This window comes from Lactuca virosa, chromosome 3 (genome assembly GCF_052849685.1).
Source record: "Lactuca virosa cultivar CGN04683 chromosome 3, Lactuca_virosa_CGN04683_v6, whole genome shotgun sequence".
Lineage (NCBI taxonomy): Eukaryota > Viridiplantae > Streptophyta > Magnoliopsida > Asterales > Asteraceae > Lactuca > Lactuca virosa.
This window is the reverse complement of record NC_136428.1, coordinates 25,592,027-25,609,331: the sequence shown is the minus strand read 5'-3', so window position 1 is coordinate 25,609,331 and position 17,305 is coordinate 25,592,027. Positions and strand designations below refer to the sequence as shown.

General features: G+C 40.5%; 1 protein-coding gene across 1 annotated transcript in view; it reads left to right on the top strand.

Annotated features, from left to right (window-relative positions):
- Positions 1-1,567: 1,567 nt before the first annotated feature.
- The window catches only part of LOC145163365 (uncharacterized), a 45,431-nt gene continuing 29,693 nt past the window's right edge, over positions 1,568-17,305 (top strand). Inside the window, exon 1 of the mRNA XM_079082207.1 lies at positions 1,568-3,156. Coding sequence (XP_078938333.1) covers positions 1,568-3,156 — 1,589 coding nt within the window. The remainder of the gene's footprint in view (positions 3,157-17,305) is intronic.

Sequence of the window (17,305 nt, the reverse complement as noted above, 5' to 3'; positions counted from 1 at the left end):
GCATTTGTTCATTTTTCTACACCAAGAAGAGAAAATGAGTCACGAGGAAGGTCTCTCACGAGAAAGTCCTCGAGATCTCGTCTTCGTGATGAGGATTGGAATGTTCATAAGGACAGGAAAAAGGGTTGAACTTAAAAAAGATAAACAAGTTTTCAATAAAACAGCCAGAAGTGCTTTGACGAAATCGAATGCGGCCAAGCCAAGATCGATATTTTCAAAGACAGCGTCTGGATCCTCGACTAATCCTAGCCGGAAATCCAAACGCTCAAAACAAAAGAAAAACATTTCAAAATCACATGTGAATATTTCAAAACCTAAATACCAATGGGTGCCCAAAAATCAAAACATCCAATCATCTCAATCTTCAAATGGTGCTTCTGGTAGTGAATTAAAATAAAAAATTGAAAAAGAAAAATATGTTGTTAATGTCAAGGGAAAACCCAGTGTTGTTATGACCTGGGTTCCTAAATCTCATTAATCCCGCAAATTGTGTAGAAACAGTTGCGGGGGAATGTCGTCAGACCTTGGTACGTCGACAACGGTTGTTCCAGGAACGTGACCAGAGACATCTCCCAACTGCACGACATTCAAACATTTAATGGGGGGGGGGTATGTTTCCTTCGCGGGAGGTGAAGGCGGGAAGATCACACAGAGAGGAACTGTCACCAATGGAGTGCTAAGCTTTGAGAACGTCAACTTTGCTCCCGAGCTGAAGCATAGTTTATTGATTGTCTCTCAAATATGTGACAAAGGCTACTCTACCCACTTCACTGATAAAGAATGCGTTATCTTGAAACCCGATATCATCATCCATGAAGACTGGATATTGGTGAAATAAAAAAGAGACGGGAACGCTTACATCATCTACATGAATCATAGTATCCCGGAACAAGTCACATGCCTCTTCTCTAAAGTCTCAGAACATAATGCAATGCTTTGGCATCGTCGTCTCGGGCATGCAAACGCCAAGAACCTCAATCGTCTTGTAAAGAACGAGATCGGACGTGACCTTCCAGTTAAAGACTTCATAACTTTTGAAAAATGCGTGGCTTGTGCTCAGGGTAAACATCATAGAAAGCCCCATTTGCCAAAGGTGGTTAATTCAATCAACAAGATTCTCCAATTATTCCACATGGATTTGTTTGGTCCTGTCAATGTCCTCAGCATCAACAAAAAATCCTACTGCTTGGTTGTGATAGATGACTACTCGCGTTTCACATGGGTCTTCTTCTTATCCAACAAGAGTGGGATCTCATACTTGATCAAGAAGTTCGTGGTAATGATTGAGAATCAGACTAATGAGAAGGTGAAAGCGCTCAGAATGGATAATGGTACAGAATTCAAGAACGCTATTCTGCATCACTTTTGCGCAGAAAAAGGGATAGTGCGTCAGTATAGTGCCGTTCGGACACCTTAACAAAATGGTGTTGCGGAACGGCAGAACTGAACATTAATGGACGCCGCAAGGACGATGGTGTGTGATTCTAAACTACCGGTTTTCTTTTGGGCAGAGGCGATCAACACTGCCTGCTACGTTCAGAATCGTGTGCTGATCAACAAAGCTCAGATGAAGACCCCATACGAAATTATATACAATCACAAGCCATCAGTTGCTCACTTCCGTATCTTTGGATGTTCTTGCACCCTTCTTCACCTTAAATCCAACCCCAAATTTAAATCTAAAGTCGATGAATGTTACTTTGTGGGATATGCAGCGCGTACAGCTTACCGTGTTTACAACAAAAAGACAAAGCAAATTGTTGAATCTTTTGATGTTCGCTGGTTGGAGGAGAACGAGACAGACGCCAGAGTCGATCCCGACTGGTTGTTTGATTACGCTTCTTTATTCAAATCGTTCAGAGTGTTTTCAGATGATGTGTCAGGTTCCTGCTCTGGTTCGAAGGTTGTTCTTGAGGATGAAGAGGAAGAGGTTGTCTACAGTCCACCATTGGTGTCTTCTATGTCTCCTTCGGTGAATCAAGTTGTTCCAAGTTCTCCTTCAGATTCCCCAACTCATAGAATCAATCCTGATGCTGAAGCCACTACACTCACTCTAGCTAAAAGAGACTTCATGACCAGAGATACTTCCGCTGCCACTCAAACTTTCATGGAGCTTCTCTTTCCAGAGCCAATTGCAAATGAGTATGTGGCTAGCTCCTCTCACAATTCCAGATCCTCCGAGGAGAATGATTCAGCAAATGATGGATTCATCAATATCAACAACCTTCCTGTCACGCTTAATGATATCAGCAACGAAATTCCTTCCAGACTGCAACGCGATCATCCTATAGAGAACGTTATTGGTGAACTAGGCGATGGTGTTCGAACGAGAAGTCAGAGTGGTGACGTAAACACATGCCTCTACTCTTGCTTCATCTCTCAGATAGAGCCAAAGAATGTCGAAATGGCGTTGAATGAGCCTAGTTGGGTTGATGAAATTCATGAAGAGTTGAATCAATTCGAGAAATTAGGGGTTTGGAAGCCGGTTGAACTACCCAAAGGAAAGAAGTCACAGGATATCCGCTGGGTGTTTCGCAACAAAAAGGATGATTGTGGGGTCATAGTGCGGAACAAAGCACATTTGGTTGTTCGTGGCTTTCGGCAAATTGAAGGACTTGACTACACTAAGGTGTATGCTCATGTAGCATGTCTTGAAGCTATCCGTATCTTCCTGGCGTATGCATCCTACATGGGGTTCACTGTATATCATATGGACGTTAAGACTGCCTTTCTTTATGGAGCTGTGAAAGAGGAGATTTACGTTGATCAGCCTCCCGGTTTCGTCAACTCAAAGTTTCCAAATCACGTCAACCAATTGGATAAGGCTCTGTATAGGTTACATCAAGCTCATCGGGCCTGGTATGCAACCCTAACATATCATTTGCTCGAACATGGTTACACCAGAGGCACGATCGATCAGACGCTCTTTATAAAGCATGTTGATAGAGACATAATCCTTGTTCAGATCTATGTCGATGACATCATCTTCGATTCAACGAGCCATAAGCTCTGCAAGGAATTCAAGACGATTATGAAGAAGAGGTTCGAGATGAGTTCCCCGGGGGAAATGACGATGTTTTTGGGTTTGCAAGTACATCAAAGTTCAACCGGAATTCTGCTACACCAAGGAAAATATGTTGAAGACATGCTTGAGAGGTTCGGGTTTAAAGACTCAAAAGCTTGTTGGATTAGGTGTCTAAGTTCATAACTATTTCTAGAATGTACTTGACCTGGTTGGCATGGTCCATTTGGGTTGCATGGCATTGCAACACTTGGATAAACTAAATGAGAGAAATGACACTTATGGTTATTAATATATTATAAGTTCTAATATATTAATAATATTACCTAATTAGTTTTGATCAAGAATTAATTTAGAATTAATTTGGTGATCAAAAAGGAGACTAGTTAAATATATGGGGTTGATTGTGTAAATCATCCATTCTTTTATAGTGGGCTAATGATCCATAGTTTATTGGATTGGGCTAAATCCATAAGGTGCTCCATGGATGCTCCATGGAGGTTACAAACCCATGGATCATGGAATATCAAAAGCCATGTCAATTAGGGTTTACATGGTGTAACCCTACTTGTGACACAACTATAAAAGGACCCCATAGGCTACCAAAATCAGCACTATGTGTAGAACAAGAGGGCTAGCCGATTTTGAGTGATAGTGGACTTCTCTCAAGGTTATTCCAAGTGTTGAGGTGGTAGGCTCACAAAGTTCTCAAGGAATCCAAGCAACAAAAAGGTATGTTCTTTCTACTAGCTTTTATGTTTCAAAGTTCCCCATGCCATGCTAGTTAGGTTATGAACCTTGGAAAATCAAATTTGCATGTATCTTAGTAAAACATAGATCCAAGGTTTCTAGGGTTAAATGTACACCTTAGGAGTATTAGAATGCTCAAAACCCATCAGTGGTATCAGAGCCTAGGCTTGTTTTCTTGATACTTGATGCAAATTGTTGAAAAACTCAGGTTTTCTGCATTCTGCGACATGAACTCGCCGAATCCATGGGGGGGGGGGGTACTCGACGAGTCCATGTGATAATTCGTCCTACTCGTCGAGTAGGTTCTTGCACTCGACGAGTAGGAGCGCCTGAATGCAGATTTTTGAGTTTTGCTGCTGGAAATAGACTAGAAACATTACCCTAAACTGTTTTGGTCTTATAAAACTTGTTTTAGTTGGTGTAATGGTTATGCTAATCCATTTACAATGGCTATTATCAAAATTTCAAGTTTTGTATGTGTTAGTTATGATTCTTGAAATTGTTGATATGAATATTCATACACTTATGAGTTTAGAAGATCATATGAATTATTTGCAAATTGGTTGTTACTCAATTCTTGATCATTATGTGTTTTAATGGAATCCATAATTTGTCCTCAAGTTATGAATTACCAAAAGTCTTTCTTTTAAAGTCCATTAAATGAACACATAGGTTGCATAAAATGAAAAGCCTCTCATTTTAATAAACCATTAACTCATAAGTTATGAAAGTTGAAAAGTTTTGAAAGTTACAAAACTTGCCCTCAAGTTTTGGAACATGTAAAGTCATCTTAAAAACTTTAGTTCCAACCCCTAGAATTTTAAAAGTTAAAATTCAACCCTTATACTTTATAATATTATAAGTTATTAATATATATATATATATATATATATATATATATGTATGTATATATATATGTATATATGTATGTATAAGAACAAGTCGTTTTACCGTTAGTAGGCCTCATTCACGAAGCCGGTCTATAAGGGGGGTATAAGGTTATTGCCTATAAAATGGCAGCTTAATGGGTGTCCACTCTCACCCACCGCTTCCTTGACTGGTGGAGGGTCGTTAGCCAAATGGGTAAGACAATGACTTTAAATCCTCATTAAAAGTATGATGATTATAAAGTAACTAAATGTTTTATAAATTCTCAATCTTAGTTACTTTAGGAAAATGTGAAAAAGGTGCTAACCCATGAAATTACACTTTGCACTTTGCTTAAGTCGTTAGTGGAGCGTGTGTGGTTAACCGGCACACTAACCTGGACTTAACAAGGTAGGCAAAGGGTGGCTTAAGGTTTATCATATATCGGTGGAGCGTGTGTGGTAACCGGCACATCGGTTAGGTGATAAACATTAAGAGTACCAAGTATTTTGCATGGTTAATTCACACCTTGTTTTGTGATCCTCGACATCCTAGTCACAAAACCTGAAGGGCACAATCGAGATTGAAACATGCATTGAAAAGTTCAATGAATCTCAAAGAATCTAGGAGTTTCAAAACCAATTAAAACCTAATAATTTATTTCGTTTTTCATGGTGGAAATTGGTGAATCATCATTCACCTACCTTCAAATATTTTATAGCTGATTACGGCATCCCTCTTCTAAGTTATAAAATATTGTCTTGGGTCCTAGCCTTAATATTACATTTGGGTGTCTTATTAAGGACTATCTTTATATCTAATCTAAACTTGTCCTTCTTCTTTTTCAGATGTTTTCCAACAATGCTGCTTCTGGCTCAAACCCTACCAGATCCTTCTCTCTCATGAACCTTTGTGGGAGAGTCATCTTCGATGGATCCAACTTTATGGATTGGATCAGGAACATCAGGATGATCACTCGATATGAGGATAAGGAATATGTCCTCGACAAGGAGCTTAAGGAACTTGATGAGTCGTCTGCTACTCCAGAGGAGGTCGCTGAATTCCGAGCACATGAGAGAGATGCCACTAAAGTGGCATGTATCATGTTGGCCACAATGACAACCGAGCTCCAAAAGTCCTATGAGGACTTTTATCCTTTTGAGATGCACCAGGATTTGATGGATATATACCATCAAAGTGCTCGTCAAGAGCGATATGAAATCATCTCCTGTGACATCCCCATTTTTCATGGCCAGAAAAGACCGATTTTGTTTATGCTTTATAAAAATCAGAGTACCTCTTTTAATAAAAATGTTGCGGAATTTATTCCCAAAAAAACATGATAAATACGTTATCAAAGCATTTCCGAAGAAATGTATTTTTATCCATTTTAAAACATTTGGGATGTCATTGTTAATACATAAACATAAGCATAAACAGAACTTACATTCATTTACACTAGTGATCTACATCTCTTTTAAATCCCTCAGTGTAAAGTAGCTTCATATCGACACCTGTGATAAAAATAAGCTTGAGTGGGTCAGGTTGGGAAACCTGGTGAGTACATAGGGTTTTCAACCCACAATAATTCAATTATTATGTTTAAACATCAAACAATCAACCCAATTACCCATCCCCATTATCTTCCTTACTCTTAAGGATCTACCCTAAGAATCATCTATCCTGCATTCATTCATTTCGAAGCCCATTGCTTCCAGGGTTTATATGATAGGCACTAAGTCCATAGCTGCCAATGCTTGTTCGTAAAGCACTAATTCCATAGCTGCGAAAGTTCATTCATCGGGTACTAAATCCATAGCTACCGGTGTTCAGCTAATAGGTACTAAATCCATAGCTACCAACGTTTATTTAACAGGTACTAAGTCCATAGCTACCAACGTTTATCTAACAGGTACTAAGTCCATAGCTACCAATGTTTATTCGATAGGCACTAAGTCCACAGCTGCCGATGTTATTTGTTAGGCACTAAGTCTATAGCTGCCAATGTTCACTCATATCATCTTTCATCTCTCATCATTCATCTACCCATGTTTTACCCAACATATTCGTAGATATAAAATACATATACAGCTTAAATTATTTAAAACATGTATAAAATCGTTCATCCAGCATAGAAAGCAAGTATTCAAATAATATGCACACATAGCACGTAATTTATATAAAATACTTCATATCTATGTGTAAGATGAAAGTAAATATGCACTCACCTGTAATGGTGGTGACTCGGTACTCGGACAACACTTCGTTTACTTTAAAATGAATTTCCGTTGACAAAACCTAGTATCATTTCCACTAGAGTTTAGTCTAATGTTCAACGAGACTAATTAATAGTCTAACTATTATTACTATTATATAAGCGTTAAACAATACTCTTCACCCACTATGTACAGATAGGGGCCAGACATGAAACACTCGAGGGCATGATCATTTTGGCATATAACACTTCTGAAATCCAACAACCCAGGCGGCCCTTCAAACCGGATTCCCCGTACCGCGAGTGGTTAAAAAGATATTATAACCACACTTATATAACCCGTAATAATAGCTCAAATAATTATTATAAGGTCCTAATAACGTTACTATATTTAAATAAAAGCTATATTAAAAATTAGGTAGGCGTATCTTACCTACGAGGGGGTTTGGCTAGAAGCCGCGCTCTGCAGGGGCAGAACTTCCGAGCCGAAAGCTCTTCTTCTCAGAGCCGTCGAGCGCTCCGGGGCTTTCTTCTAGCGCTAGGGGAGTTTTGGGAGGTTTAGAGAGAGAGAGTAGAGAGAGAAGGGTGGAGGTGTGAAGAAATGAGGGTGGAAGGGGTTGTATTTATAGGGTTAAATATGGCTGAAATTAGTGTCACATGTCACCATCTACTGGCAAGCCTTGGGGAGAAAGCAATGGCCAAGATTGTGCCACGTCACCCTTTTTGCAGCAGCACCCTGCCGACTTCTAAACCCCGTAACTTTCGCATACGAGCTCCGTTCTCGACGTTCTTTATATCCACACGTTGTTAAAAATAAGATCTACAACTTTCATTTTGACTCCGTCGGCTAATTCTCGACCGATCTTAAATTTAACAGTACGAGGAGATTATACTGTTAAATGTCCGCGTAAAATTCATAACTTCAACATACGGACTCCGTTTTCGTCTCTCTTTTTACCGTTGGGTTCCTATTAATGAGATCTTCAATTCTCATTTAGGTCGCGTAGGCCAAAAACCGCTCGATCTAAAATTCGAGTTTCGGGTCGTGCACTGCTATGCCAAATCTTAGAAAATTCATAACTTCTTCATACGAAGTCAGATTTGGGCGTTCTTTTTTTTGTATGTTCTCGGCTTAATGTATACTATAAATTTTTCTTATATTTCTAAGACTAAATATTCCTCCATCGTAAATTCACTATTTACGTCTCCCGGTGCCATGCCGGTTTTGCCGAAAAACTTCGACGGGCCATAACTTCTTCGTTATAACTCGGATTTCGGCGTTCTTTATATGTACGGAACCCTTGTAACATATACTACCATTTGGTTAAGATTACTCCTTCTAAATAATCTTCCATCAAAACTCATTTTTGATGCTTATTGTCTCTAAATTGACTAGCCCGAATCTGCGGGCGTTTCAATTATCTCCCCCTTAGGATGATTACGTCCCATAATCATCAACGAAACAGGGCTGTATAATGACTCCATACGTTATATCTTCATCCTAGGTAATAACTGTAACTTCTATGTTTCTTCGAATGCGTATCTAACTCCTGGTCTTCTTGACTGCAAGCGGTGCTTGATCTTGCACCCGTTCTCTATGTCTTGTTACACTTTCAATCATGACCTTCATGTCACAAACTCGCTCTTTATCAGAGACTCCTTCTTCTTCTTAACAAACATAAGATAACTTTATTTGATTTCTACGATAGAACTATGGGTCACGTTCTAATGAACTTTCATCGTATGTTGCAACGCTCAGACTCAAGTCTTTTAGAGTCAAATTCCGGAATTGGATATACTTTCCTTCATGTTCTAATGTGATATAATCACATTTTAACATGTAGCATTTCTAGCTACCAAATTCTTTAACAACGAGCACGATACTTCTATTGATCGCTTCGATTTCAATCTTCTAGGTTAAGTCGGATGCTACATCAAACTTGGTTCTCTGAACCACGTAACATACTCATCTTAGTCGGACTCGATATGATATGACCTCTCGGGTCGGAATAATAATCATCTTCTCAATCATTACCAAAACGATGGTAACGACATATTTGAATAAAACGGTATCAATTACTAGCTTCTTGGTAACCTTGTGACTTTCCCTGATCCAAGTGTGAGTCTTGTGCTTCCGGTAGTATAGGCCTCTACTACCATTCACACCTACTCATACTCGTCCCAAGTATTGTCTCGCAGTTTTCCAAGTCACCATACAAGAAAATCACATAACAGTTTAACACACCAGATAACAAAACGAAGGTTTTATTATTATTTCTTGAAACTATTACATAGGTGTTCAAGTTCACCCTAGAATATGCCTCTAATAGGCTACATCATATGATTCTATCCCCTTGGCTACTTCATAACTTGATCTTCGGGTATGAATTCCTCATCCTTGATTCCTTGCATTGTTTTCTGCTTCGTCGAGGATCATGTGGAATGCCATTGGCTTTGGCGGTGCCTCTGGCCTTGCTGCTTCATTTTTCTTTGGGTAGTCTCTAGACTTGTGCCCCTTGCTTCCGCATCCGTAGCATACCTTATCATTTTGTGTACAATCCTTGGAATAGTGACCGATTCCTCCCATACTTGTAACAGGTTACTTCTCCATCGCATCTTCCGAAGTGCTTCTTCTTACACTTTTCACACCACTTGGCTCCATAACTTTGGTTATCCGGGTTAGACTTCGGGAACTTTCCTTTCTTATGAGGTCTTGAGGATTCTTCAAGCTTTCTCTTCTCGCCAACTTCAGCTTTTTCCAGACCCTTTTCCCTTATTTGCGTCTCAACATTCTTGGCTGCCCAGATGGCGGCTTTCAAAGTGGTTGCTTGCTTGACCATTGGACCAAAGTCCGCTGGTAATCCATGGGGGAACTTGTTGACCTTGGAGAGTTCAGTTGGAACTAAGTAAGGAACAAGCTTCATTTTCTCCGTAAAACTTGCAGCGTACTCGGTAACGCTCATTCTTCCTTTCTTTAGGTTCTGAAACTCGTTGTTGATCTCTAGTAGATCCTGCTCAGAGCAGTACTGCATTTTTAGTTGCACTAGGAAATCTTCCCAAGACATCTTGCTTGCTTCTCCTTTGGGCATCGTATCTGCCAATAACTTCCACCAGCTCAAGACTCCGGTCTTCAGTTGTCTGACCGCAAAGACGGTTTTCTGCTTGTTGCTACAGTCGCAGCTCTCAAACACCATCTCCATTTCGGAGATCCGGTCCATAATCTCTATAGGCTTCGGGCTTCCTGAGAGACTCGGTGGTTTTGCACTCAAGAAGTTCTTATACATTCGCCGATCCTTGTCGTTTCCCCTCTCTCGACCATTTATTCGTTCTCCTTTAGTCCCAGCTTGACTCACATGACGAGTGTAGTTCCCTTCCTCCGATTGCTCGGGGACCAGTTCAGGTTGTACGATCGGTATTGTAGCTTCCTCTCGGTTCTGTTGAAGTAAGCGTCTGGTCTCCTCCATTTGACGATTCAACATCATTTGGATCATCGCTTGTACTCCGGCCATAGTGATTGGCTCAGGAGCGGCTACCACAACAGGTATTTGCTCAATCACTGGGGGTTGATTCCTGTTTCCGTTCGTGTTTCCAGCTCCGCTTCGGGTTCTTGCCATTTCGATCTTATTCACCAAATTAGGCATTTGGCGTGAAATGACGAGAATTAAGATAGGAAAGATTTTATTTACGATCGACGTGTAAACCTCCCCACCACTCCAAAAAGTTACATGCCAGTTCTAATACCGTATTTAAACGTTTAGAAATCTGAACACATAAAGTTTTCCAGATCCGGTCGGAAACAGACCATAGATCCGATCATACATTTAGCATCACAAATCATTTAGCACATAAAATCATGTTAGGCATTTTCCCTAAATTAGCTAGTGATTGTGTCTATTCAGGTGTATTACCTAAATTTTATTAGACACACTCCTCACGATCATCACTTAGCATTCTAAGTTTAAGTCTAGAAATAAATCCATATTCCTAGTTCGCTTAAACTAATGCTCTGATACCAACTGTGACATCCCCATTTTTCACGGCCAGAAAAGACCGATTTTGTTTATGCTTTATAAAAATCAGAGTACCTCTTTTAATAAAAATGTTGCGGAATTTGTTCCCAGAAAAACATGATAAATACGTTATCAAAGCATTTCCGAAGAAATGTATTTTTATCCATTTTAAAACATTTGGGATGTCATCGTTAATACATAAACATAAGCATAAACAGAACTTACATTCATTTACACTAGTGATCTACATCTCTTTTAAATCCCTTAGTGTAAAGTAGCTTCATATCGACACCTGTGATACAAATAAGCTTGAGTGGGTCAGGTTGGGAAACCTGGTGAGTACATAGGGTTTTCAACCCACAATAATTCAATTATTATGTTTAAACATCAAACAATCAACCCAATTACCCATCCCCATTATCTTCCTTACTCTTAAGGATCTACCCTAAGAATCATCTATCCTGCATTCATTCATTTCGAAGCCCATTGCTTCCAGGGTTTATATGATAGGCACTAAGTCCATAGCTGCCAATGCTTGTTCGTAAAGAACTAATTCCATAGCTGCTAAAGTTCATTCATCGGGTACTAAATCCATAGCTACCGGTGTTCAGCTAATAGGTACTAAATCCATAGCTACCAACGTTTATTTAACAGGTACTAAGTCCATAGCTACCAACGTTTATCTAACAGGTACTAAGTCCATAGCTACCAATGTTTATTCGATAGGCACTAAGTCCACAGCTGCCGATGTTATTTGTTAGGCACTAAGTCTATAGCTGCCAATGTTCACTCATATCATCTTTCATCTCTCATCATTCATCTACCCATGTTTTACCCAACATATTCATAGATATAAAATACATATACAGCTTAAATTATTTAAAACATGTATAAAATCGTTCATCCAGCATAGAAAGCAAGTATTCAAATAATATGCACACATAGCACGCAATTTATATAAAATACTTCATATCTATGTGTAAGATGAAAGTAAATATGCACTCACCTGTAATGGTGGTGACTCGGTACTCGGACAACACTTCGTTTACTTTAAAACGAATTTCCATTGACAAAACCTAGTATCATTTCCACTAGAGTTTAGTCTAATGTTCAACGAGACTAATTAATAGTCTAACTATTATTACTATTATATAAGCGTTAAACAATACTCTTCACCCACCATGTACAGACAGGGGCCAGACATGAAACACTCGAGGACAGGATCATTTTGGCATATAACACTTCTGAAATCCAACAACCCAGGCGGCCCTTCAAACCGGATTCCCCGTACCGCGAGTGGTTAAAAAGATATTATAACGACACTTATATAACCCGTAATAATAGCTCATATAATTATTATAAGGTCCTAATAACGTTACTATATATAAATAAAAGCTATATTAAAAATTAGGTAGACGTATCTTACCTACGAGGGGGTTTGGCTAGAAGCCGCGCTCTGCAGGGGCATAACTTCCGAGCCGAAAGCTCTTCTTCTCAGAGTCGTCGAGCGCTCTGGGGCTTTCTTCTAGCGCTAGGGGAGTTTTGGGAGGTTTAGAGAGAGAGAGAGAGAGTAGAGAGAGAAGGGTGGAGGTGTGAAGAAATGAGGGTGGAAGGGGTTGTATTTATAGGGTGAAATATGGCTGAAATTAGTGCCACATGTCACCATCTAGTGGCAAGCCTTGGGGAGAAAGCAATGGCCAAGATTGTGCCACGTCACCCTTTTTGCAGCAGCACCCTGCCGACTTCTAAACCCCGTAACTTTCACATACGAGCTCCGTTCTCGACGTTCTTTATATCCACGCGTTGTTAAAAATAAGATCTACAACTTTCATTTTGACTCCGTCGGCTAATTCTCGACCGATCTTAAATTTAACAGTACGAGGAGATTATACTGTTAAATGTCCGCGTAAAATTCATAACTTCAACATACGGACTCCGTTTTCGTCTGTCTTTTTACCGTTGAGTTCCTATTAATGAGATCTTCAATTCTCATTTAGGTCGCGTAGGCCAAAAACAGCTCGATCTAAAATTCGAGTTTCGGGCCGTGCACTGCTATGCCAAATCTTAGAAAATTCATAACTTCTTCATACGAAGTCAGATTTGGGCGTTCTTTTTTTGTATGTTCTCGGTTTAATGTATACTACAATTTTTTCTTATATTTCTAAGACTAAATATTCCTCCATCATAAATTCACTATTTACGTCTCCCGGTGCCATGCCGGTTTTGCCGAAAAACTTCGACGGGCCATAACTTCTTCGTTATAACTCGGATTTCGGCGTTCTTTATATGTACGAAACCCTTGTAACATACACTACCATTTGGTTAAGATTACTCCTTCTAAATAATCTTCCATCAAAACTCATTTTTGATGCTTATTGTCTCTAAATTGACTAGCCCGAATCTCCGGGCGTTACATCTCCTCCATGATAACAACCCGGATGAAGGATGGTGAACCCATCACGGGCCACATGCAGAAAATGCAAAGATTCGTGGACCGTTTGCTGAAATTGAATGTGAACTTCCCTGAGGAGTTGGCAATTGACATCATTTTGCACTCCTTACCTTCGTGTTATGATCAATTCCGAATGACATATCACATGAATAAGGAGGAAGTTACACTCAGCAAACTTCAAGGACTTCTGAAGACCGCCGAAAGTGGTCTTAAAGGTAAATCGGTTGTTACTACTTCTACTCCTACCAACGCCCCTGTTCTGGCTATCGGGAAAGGTAAATGGAAGAAGAGGAAGAGCCCTTCGAAGGGTACCAAGGGAAAGTCCCTTGATGGCTCCTCTTCAAGTGGAACCAAGAAAGGTTCTGTCACTCCTTCTGCCAACCCTAATAAGGCCGAATGCTTTTATTGCCATGAAAAGGCGCATTGGAAGCGAAACTGCCCAAAGTACTTGCAAGATGTTAAGGATGGGAAAGTGAAACCCAACCATGCAGGTATTTGCACTATATTGTCTAATAACTCACCCTATTCTAATTCTTAGGTCCTTGATACAGGTTGTGGTATTCACATATGTTCTGATTTGCAAGGACTAAGAAGAAGTGAGAATGTGGAGCATGGGAAGATAAACTTGATCATGGGGAATAGGAAAGTTACACCTGTCACCAAGGTTGGAGTTTATTCTTTATTGCTAAGTAGTGGGTTAACATTATATTTGAATAAATGTTGTTACTCGTCTGAAATGGCGAGAAATATTATTTCCTTTCATGGTTTGTATAAACAAGGTTTTACCTTTTCGTTTGATAATGAATGTGGTGGTATTAGTGCTTTATTTAATAATGTTCTTTATTTTAAAGGTGTGTATGAAACTGTGTCGGTTGTAGATAACCTAGGAAATAGTGTGTTGTGTATCGATTCTTCCACTAGCTTGGATAAAGCATCATTATGGAATTGTCGTCTGGGACATGTAAGTAAGAAACGCATAGGCCAACTCCAAAAGGATGGAGTCTTGGAGTCATTTGACCTAAAGTCATATGATAGTTGTGAATCTTGTTTGCTTGGGAAAATGACAAAGTCACCCTTCACTGGTACTTGTGCTAGGGGTGAGGGTTTATTGGATCTGATACATACGGATGTGTGTGGACCCTTCAGAACCGCCACAAGGGATGCTAACCACTTCTATGTGACTTTTACTGATGATTATAGTAGATATGGATATGTCTACTTAATCAAACATAAGTCAGAAACCTTTGAAAAATTCAAGGAGTTTAAACAGGAAGTGGAGAATCAGTTGGCCAGGAACATTAAGATGCTTTGATCCGATCGAGGTGGTGAGTATCTTAGTACAGAGTTCCTTGACTATCTTAAGGAATGTGGGATTGTCTCACAATTGACACCTCCCAGAACACCACAACTTAATGGTGTGGCTGAGAGGCGTAATCGAACCTTGTTGGATATGGTTCGTTCCATGATGAGTCGAGCTTCGGTACCAATCTCATTTTGGGGGTACGCCTTAAAGACTGTTGTCCATATCCTTAATCTAGTCCCTACAAAGAAGGTTGCCAAAACACCTCATGAGATGTGGACTGGAAAAGTTCCCAATCTGGATCACATCAAGATTTGAGGTTGCCAGGCTTTCATGAGGCGCGAGACTCACGATAAGCTCGAACCTCGAAGTGAGAGGTGTATTTTCATCGGCTACCCACAGAAATCCTTTGGTTACCTCTTCTACAGACCCAATGATAATGTGGACTTTGTAGCAAGGAGAGGAGTCTTTCGAGAGAGAGAGAGAGATAGAGTTCATAAGCCAAGGAAACAGTGGGAGGCAAATTGACCTTGAAGAAATTCAAGAGTCAATTGGTGAAGGAACCTCTAACCCTAGCAATCAACCTGAGGAAGAAACTCCTGTTGATCCGAATGACGAGTTTGTACCTCTGACGCGTTCCACGAAAGTTAGGAATGCACCTGAGCATTACTATGGTTTCCATATTACTGCGGAAGGTGATACACTTATCAGTGATAACACACTGGTAAGTCTGGATGAACCTACCAGCTACGCGGAAGCCATGACAGGCCCTGAGGCTGCTAAATGGAAGGAGGCTATGTACAGAGAGATACAGTCCATGTATGACAATCAAGTTTGGAACTTGGTTGACAATGTACCAGGTCGTAACACAGACGGGTGCAAATGGATCTTCAAGAAGAAGACCGACATAGATGGTAATGTACACACTTATAAGGCGCGACTGGTTGCAAAGGGCTTTTCTCAAACTCCGGGAGTTGACTATGATGAGACCCTTTCACCAGTAGCAAAGATTAAGTCTATTAGGGTTATGTTAGCCATTGCTGCATTTCATGATTATGAAATATGGCAAATGGATGTCAAAACCGCTTTCCTTAATGGAAAGTTGGCTGAGTGTAACATCCCAATTTTCAAGGCCAAAAATTTCATTTTTAAATTAAGTACCTCATGAAATAGTATGCCAAAAAATTTTCAAGTTACATCAACTTATAAAAAACCGTACGTCATGTTTCAAAATCACAATATCAAGAGTTATGAAAATCAGAGTAGAATCCCAGTAACTCCATGCAGAATTCATGTGTGTGTGTGATGCGCTGCTACACTGCCGGCTCCTTCCCCTTGGAAAAAGAGGTACCTGAAACCAAAACTGAAATTGTAAGGACAAAGCTTAGTGAGTTCCCCCATCATACCACATACCAAAACCACATACATATTGCCGGGCAATTCTGGGGTGCCCGACCTACCCATGTCAAGCCATTCTGGGGTGCTGACCTACCCATGTCAAGCCATTCTAGGGTGCTCACCTACCCGTGTCAGGCTATTCTGGGGTGCCGACCTACCCTCAGGTCTATCTCAACCGAATTCGGGGACTATTTCACCCCTACCGCTGGCATATAATATCATATCATAATCGTAATGTCAGACATATCTAGGGTGTCCGACCTACCCATTGGTCCTTGCGACCGAATTGGGGACTAGTCCCCTCCTACTGATACTATCTCACATAACATAGCATACTAGCATACACATATATCAAGCGCAAGCAACCCAGATGATTATCACGAGAGACAATCATCACAACTAAACAATTACCAGTGGGCCGGCATTGGTGCCTTAGACCCACTTCTACTGGAAGGTAACTCACCTCGATGTCGTGTAGTGTCTGAAATGTCCTCGACGTGAAAGTCGACTCCCCTCGACTCCTCAATCCCTACACGGCAACCCTTCTAAGTTATCAATTGGAACATGCAACCCAAACCAGGGTCAACTCAATTCAGTCAAAGTCAACATTGGTCAAAGTCAACATCCAGTTGACCTGACTCGCCGAGTTGGTCTACCAACTCGTCGAGTCCATACTCCTCTAACTCGAACCAATCCCCGTCTCTACTCGTCGAGTCTAGCAAGAACTCGACGGGTTCTTCTTCAATCATACCATTGGGGCCATCTTCATCCGACTCGCTGAGTTCGACCTTGAACTTGTCGAGTTCATCTCCCTCATAAGAATGTGTCCAGTCTATGACTTGCCGAGTTGTATGAACAACTCGTCGAGTCCATCTTCAAACATTGGGGGATTGGCTTGGACTCGCCGAGTCTGTTCATATACTCGCTGAGTCCTATGATTTCCAGTTCCAAAACAAACCCCTAGCAGGCTGAGTGTTCCTTCCACTCAAACAAAACCATTTCCAGAAGTCGTTTTTGGGGAAAAAGCGTCCCGACTCGCCGAGTCACCCAAGTGACTCGCCGAGTCCCTCTTTGTCCAACACTATACAGTCGATTATAATGGGTCTTAACGCGTCAAAACCATAGATCTCGCCTCCTAGGGTCCAATTTATATGTAAAGCTTCAAACTTGATGCACATGCATGGGGCCTTTGGCTCAAAAAGCCATAAAAGTAGGTCTACAAGATGCATGGGGTGTTTACGGTGCCTTGGCTATCAGAGCCGCACCAGGGACTAGGTCGATCCTGAACTCC